Source organism: Nematolebias whitei, chromosome 17, assembly GCF_014905685.2.
Source record: "Nematolebias whitei isolate Nwh7 chromosome 17, NemWhi1, whole genome shotgun sequence".
In the NCBI taxonomy this organism is placed as follows: Eukaryota; Metazoa; Chordata; class Actinopteri; order Cyprinodontiformes; family Rivulidae; genus Nematolebias; species Nematolebias whitei.
The window spans coordinates 17,541,152-17,548,119 of record NC_056514.1 but is presented as its reverse complement, the minus strand read 5'-3'; the positions used below and the strand labels follow the sequence as shown (position 1 = coordinate 17,548,119).

General features: G+C 37.9%; 1 protein-coding gene across 1 annotated transcript in view; it reads right to left on the bottom strand.

Moving 5' to 3' along the window:
• LOC119423341 (germ cell-specific gene 1-like protein) overlaps positions 1-6,968 on the bottom strand; it is a 26,127-nt gene that overhangs the window by 2,257 nt on the left and 16,902 nt on the right. Inside the window, exon 4 of the mRNA XM_037690718.1 lies at positions 907-1,018. Within this exon, the coding sequence (XP_037546646.1) occupies positions 907-1,018 (112 nt within the window). The remainder of the gene's footprint in view (positions 1-906; positions 1,019-6,968) is intronic.

Sequence of the window (6,968 nt, the reverse complement as noted above, 5' to 3'; positions counted from 1 at the left end):
TATTAAATTTGTACAATATAATTATTACCTTTGTACAATATAATTATCATGTTTGTACAATATAATTATCATGTTTGTACAATATAATTATCAAATTTGTACAATTTAATTATCATGTTTGCACAATATATTATCACCTTTGTACAATATAATTATCACATTTGTAGTCTTAGTCCTTCAAGCAGATTTCAAATGTTTTTTTCTGAGGAGAGACTTCAGTCAAGCCACTCCGCCATAAAGCTCAGATCAGTGGAGGCCTGGAGTTCTGGATGTCCATCTAGAACTGGGTTTATCATCCACACTGGAGCTCTGAAGCTCACATACATTATCAGATGCTTTAAGCTCCTTCTCTCTGGATGTGACTGGGCCATCAGCTGTCAGGAAGAGTGCATTCTGTGCCGTATGTCTTCAGTTTGAGAATCCTGAAGGCCACAGTTTCTTGGGAACTTCAGTGCAGTAAAATGTTTTTGTTGCCTTCTTCTAATCCGTGCTTTGCAGCAGTCCTGTTTCTGAGCTCTGCAGGCAGTTCTTTGGGCCTCATGTTTTGTTTTCTTGCTCTCATGGCAGCTGGGAGGCCTTAGAGAGTTGGATGCCTTTCCAAATCTTGTCCAGTTTGATTTTCTGCAAGTGGACTCAAATCAAGGTGTATACACGTCAGCAGAAATGGAGAACTGGGAGACACCCGAGTTCATTTTTCCAATGAGTTATCTGTATGTGATTATTTTCTTGTTGGTACATGATGCTGATGAAGCTTGAGAGCTGAGGTGAACCTCTCCATCTGTCACTCAACAAGTCTTGTATTTGTTCAGTTTTTAGTCAAACATAGTCACGCTCAGAGTTGACAGTACCCCTTCTACTGAAGAGCTGAGAAAGAACAAAGAAGAGAAGAAGTAAAGTCTCACTCACATGTAAGACCAGCTGTAGTCCCACGTTTGAGGTTTCCAGTTCTCTGGTCCCAGACTGACGGTCAGCTGGAAGGCTGTGGTAAACATCATGTGGGCCACCATACCCAACAGTCCTGCATCACACACACACACACACACACACACACACACACACACACACACACACAGATCAGTGCACGTGTCAAATGGCTCCACATGATGGCAGCATTGCATAAACTAAAGTCGAGCACAGCTTCCTGTAATGCTTTCTTCTTAAGACAACAATGTGGAAATGTATATAACTTAACATGTGTGAGGATTTACACCAAAAACAGTTTTTTTTAGGTTATGAAAAAATACTGTAACCCACATATTATTATATTATGGCAAATTTCAAACAATGCGTTTGTGCATCATCGTTTGTCGGTGTTTAGTTCTTGTTTCCCACGACCCTCCAGATTTTACTCTTTGAAGTAGTTCTAGACAAACTTTGTAAGATCTGTGGGAGTTTTAGGACTTCACTTTGAGGGAAAAGAGCTGCCCAGATGTGCTGAGGAGGCAGGGGGAGCGTTGTGCAAGGTGATGAAAACAGAAGAAAGAGTCAGTAGTCAGGCACGCCTTGAGGCTAACCCACACAAACCAGCCAGACCATCAGATTCTCTCTCCAGTGTCCATTCCTTTGGGTTATTTACATTTACAAATAAAAAATATGTATGAAAATGAGACTTTCTGGGTTTTATTCTTATCACAACCTGTCTTTAACGTCTTTCTGTCAGATGGAGGAATGGAGGCTCCAGTTAGGTGATGTGAAGACACTGTTTAATACCTTTAATGGCATCAAATTAACAGCTTCAGACAGTTTACACAGACATTTTTAATGTGGTTGGTAAAGACTCCATCAAACAACTTTATGTTTTCTTTGCATTCAGAGACATTTGCACACAATATACAAGCAGCTTTATATGGGGTGCCATTTATAAAGTTACATAGTCAAAAATTAACAGCAATATTTTAGTTTATTTGGCCTTTCATAAGATTTGTCATATTTTCACCATGTTATTCATACATTTATAAATGTCATAGTTCCAGACTAAATATTTAATTTACACCCAAAAATATTGTTTACAAACTAAATACATAATTTGCAAGTTAAATATTTAGTTAGCAAGATAAATATTTAGTTTACAACTAAATGTTTATGTCCAAGCTAAATGATTAATATACAAACAAAATATTTTGCTTGCAAGTTAAATATTTAGTTAGTAAACTAAATATTTAGGTGTATATTTACTTTCAAAACTAAGCATTTAATTTCCAAAATAAATATTTACTTTGCTAACTAAATATTTAGCTCGGACATAAATATTTAACTTGCTAGCTAAATATTTAACTTGCTAGTTATTTTATTTTTAGCTCAAATTGAAATATTTAGCTAATATGCAAATTCCTTGCCGAAAAGTAGAAGTGGACTATCAAATTAATAGACGAACCTCTATATATACACTTCTTGCCCAACCGCCAAAAAACACCAAAAGTAGAAGAAGAAGAAGAGTTGCAGCTGGCCAGACTGAATCGCTTCAGTTTTCTCTTATGTGCAATATTTTATCATCATTCTTTTCCTCTGGACATGGCAATCGAGTTAGCAGAGAACATTGGCAGTTTGGCAAGAGGTGTATATATAGAGGTTAGGCTTTTATTTTGGTAGTCCTCTTCTGCTTTTTGGCAACAAACTTGCATATTAGCTAAATATTTAGGTTTGAGTTAAATATTTAAATTGCAAGTTAAATATTTAGCTATCAAGCTAAATATTTAGTGTGCAATATAAATATTTAGGTTCGAGCTAAATATTTACTTAGTAAATTAAATATTTATTTAGGAAATTAAATGTTTAGTTTGGAAAATAATTATTTAGGTCCGAGCTAAATTTTTAGTTAGCAAGTTAAATATTTATTTAGGAAATTAAATGTTTAGTTTGGAAAATAAATATTTAGGTCTGAGCTAAATTTTTAGTTAGCAAATTAAATATTTAGTTTAGGAATTAAATGTTTAGCATAGAAATTAAATGTTTAGTTTGGAAATTAATTATTTAGCTTGGACAATAAATATCCATCCATCCATAGCCATTATCTTTACCCGCTTCTTGCTTTTTGGGTCGCAGGGGTCACTGGTGCCCATGTCCATCAATCACTGTGCGAGGGGCGGGGTACACCCTGGACAGGTTGCAAGTTCATCACAGGGCCGCATAGAGACAAACAAGTCAAACAACCATTCACTCTCTCACTCACACCTAGGGACAATTTCTAACATGCATGTTTTTGGTCTGTGGGAAGAAACCGGAGTACCTGGAGAAAACCCACACATGCACAGAGAAAACATGCAAACTTCCCCCAGAAAGGACCCCGGACCAGGATTTGATCCAGGGTAGCCTGCTCGCTGAGAGGCAGCAGCTCTACCAGTTGTGCCACTGTGCTGCCCGTGACAAAAAATATATAGATTGGAAATTAAATGTTTAGTTTTTTAAATAAATATTTAGCTTGGAAATTAAATATTTAATTTACACCATAATATTTAGTTTATTATATTTAACTTTACATATTTAGTTTGTAAATTAAACATTTAGCTTGGACATAAACATTTAGTTTGAATACTAAATATTTAGTGTGGAACTAAATATTTAGCTTGCTAACTAAATATTTAACTTGCAAGTTATGTATTTAGTTTGTAAACTAAATATTTAGGTGTACATTAAATATTTAGTTTGGAACTATGACATTTATAAATGTATGAATAACATGGTGAACATCTGCCTGAAAAAAAAAAGTCTTATGAAAAGCTAAATAAACCAAAATATTGCTGTTAATTTTGACTGTATAACTTTACAAACAGCGCCCTATAGCGTCGTGAGAAACTGTAGCTGTAGTGGCCATCTTGAACTGGACAGGCTCCAGCAGTTAAAATGTTATTGAAGTACATACAGTGATTATTTCCTGAAAGTTTCATTAAAATCTGTCCAGTTATTCATAAGATAGTTTGCTAATAGACAGAGTTGACTCCAAATAGTTAAATTTAAAAATGAAGATCTTGTGAAATCTGTAAACGATCAGAATGTGAATTAGTCTCAACTACAACTACACATATTTTTTTCTTAATATCTGTCAAATTGATTTTTAGCCATTTCGTGTTGTAAGGACATGTAGTGGTGTCAGCCATCTTGAAAGGAGTGATTACACTGACTGTCATCAGCTGTATAAAGAAGTGCATGTGTGACGGCATAGTCCTCCAAACTTTCTCCGACATAAAGCAGATGACATCAGAGCGCGGGGGTGCAGCTGTCAGATATTAGACAAAGAAGCCCTCATCTCTGAAAGAACTGACCTCTCATGAGCCATCAAGAAAGCTAAGCTGACACAGAAACAAATCAAGGACAGATTCTGTGATTCCAGGAACAAAAGGTGCATGAGGCAGAGGGTTTGGGCTGTAACTGACTCTAAAGTACCATGGCATGTGGTGGTCACTGATGCCTCTCTCACAGACACATTCAGTGAATGTCATGGCAGGTTTGAGGTTTTAAATAAGACACACGGGATGAAAACCACCCCTCCCCCTGACGGTGAGCAGGTGCTGGGATTGTGTGCAGCTGATGTAAGGAGGGCACGGAAAAAAGTCAATCCTCATAAAGCTGCCGTGTGTTGAACAATGTTTTACAGACATCTGCAACTCCTCAGCAGACAGTTTAAAGCTGCCACCATCATCTGTGTGTGTAAGAAAACCTACTGTAAACTAACTCAGTGACCGCTGACCCGTCCCAGTGCAGCACTTACAGCAACTAGTCTTGGGTCTCATTATAACCAGCCTCAACCCTTCTCTGTACAAACTTTGGTTTGACTATAGTCAAGTCAAGTCAAATTTATTTATTAAGCTCATTTAAAAACAGCAGCTGTTACCAAAGTGCTTAACGATAAAGTCAATGGCAGCAATAAAAGAAAAAAAAGAAAAATGTAATTAAAAGCAACAACAACAAAAAAAAAAAACACATATAAATCACAAAACACTGAAATACTAAATCAAATCACACTCTGTTAAAAGTTAGAGAAAACAGGTGTGTTTTTAAAAGAGATTTAAAAACAGGAAGTGAAGTGGCCTGTCTAATGTTGAGGGGCAGATTGTTCCAAAGTTTAGGGCCAATGACAGAAAAAGCCCGATCTCCTCTGAGCTTCAACCAAAAGTAGCTGATCAGATGATCTAAGCACCCGAGAAGGAACATAAGGTTGACGTAAGTCAGAGAGATATAAGGGTGCAAGGCCATTTATGCATTTAAAGTTCAACAGGAGAATTTTAAAATCAGTTCTGACACGTACAGGGAGCCAGTGAAGACAATACAAAACTGGTGAAATATAATCAAACGTATACGAGTTCCTGTTAAGAGCCGAGCTGCAGCATTTTGGACGAGCTGGAGATGTGAAAGTAAGACCTGACTGATCCCAACATAAAGAGCATTACAGCTCTAGCTGGGTTGTAATGAAGGCATGGACTATTTTTTTCAAGGTCAGATCTGCTCAACACTGACTTAAGCTTAGCTATCTGCCTTAACTGGAAGAAACATTTCTGCAGAACAGAAATAATGTATTTCTTCTTCTTTCAGCTGCTCCTTTCTTCAGTGGTTACCACAGCCAACTAACTTGCATGAAAACTTGGCAATTGTTTTTACATCAGACTTCCTTCCTGACACAACCACAGACCACTGAGCTTCCACAGCCCTCGGTGTGGAGCAGAGAGCTGCTATCTAGGGCGCCTGGGGGAGTGGATGGTGGGGGTTAAGAGCTTTGCTCAAGGGTCCAGATTGGGGCAAATGAGGGTGGAGGCAGGTGTGGGTGTTAACTTTTCCCACCCATATAATAATAATAATGTGTTATGTGTTGTCGTACCGGAAGTTGACCTGGCGACATATCTTATATATACGTATAGATAGATAGATAGATAGACAGACAGACAGACAGACAGACAGACAGACAGACAGATAGATAGATAGACAGATAGACAGACAGACAGACAGACAGACAGACAGACAGACAGACAGACAGACAGATAGATAGACAGATAGACAGACAGACAGACAGACAGACAGATAGATAGATGATAGATAGATAGATAGATAGATAGATAGATAGATAGATAGATAGATAGATAGATAGATAGATAGATAGATAGATAGATAGATAGATAGATAGATAGATAGATAGATAATTTGTTTATTAAACTTAAAGTGGGGAGTGATGGCGCAGAGGTTAGGTGGGCCTGTGATCGGAAAGTCGCAAGTTCAACTCCCCGTACCGACAACATAAAAAAAAATGTGGGTGGAATAGGTGAAGCACCCACACCTGCCTCCACCTTCATTTGCTCCACATTGGGCCCTTAAGCAAGGCCCTTTACCCCCAACATCTGCACCCCTGAGTGCCCTAAATGGCAGCTCTCTGCTCCACACAGATGGCTGTGGTAGCTCGGTGGTCTGTGTTTGTGTCAGGAAGTGCATCTGGCGTAAAAACAACTGTCAAGTCTTTGTGTGAGATAGTTCGCTGTGGTGACCCCTGATGAAGGGAGCAGCTGAAAGACAAAAAAGAACAAACAAACAAATAAAACTTAAAGTCAGTCTAAAACCATCCTGAGATTTGTAACATGCTGCTTAAGATATGGTTCAATAGAGTCAAGGTTTACAGGAACAGAGACAGCAGTAAAGCTAGGGCTAAACATTATAACTTCAACAAAGTCCATGCTCAATAATCCATGTATAAAATCCAACATTTTTCAGTCAGGTCATCTGGACAGTTTCTTTTTTGGTGCTGAAACATTTCGCCTTCAATCTGGAAGGCTTCATCAGTCAAGGAAACACACAACAAAACTGATTCTTCCCCCAACAGCTTACTCCAAAGTGGAACAAACCAGTTCTGCTTGTGATTAGATGGTCTCTTTGGTACGCCCCTCCTCCATTGCCGGCCCTCTTCCTTGTTGACAGTCTTGTCAAACTGGTTGAAAACAACAAAATCTATGTTCAATAATCCAGGTATAAAATCCAACATTTTTCAGTCA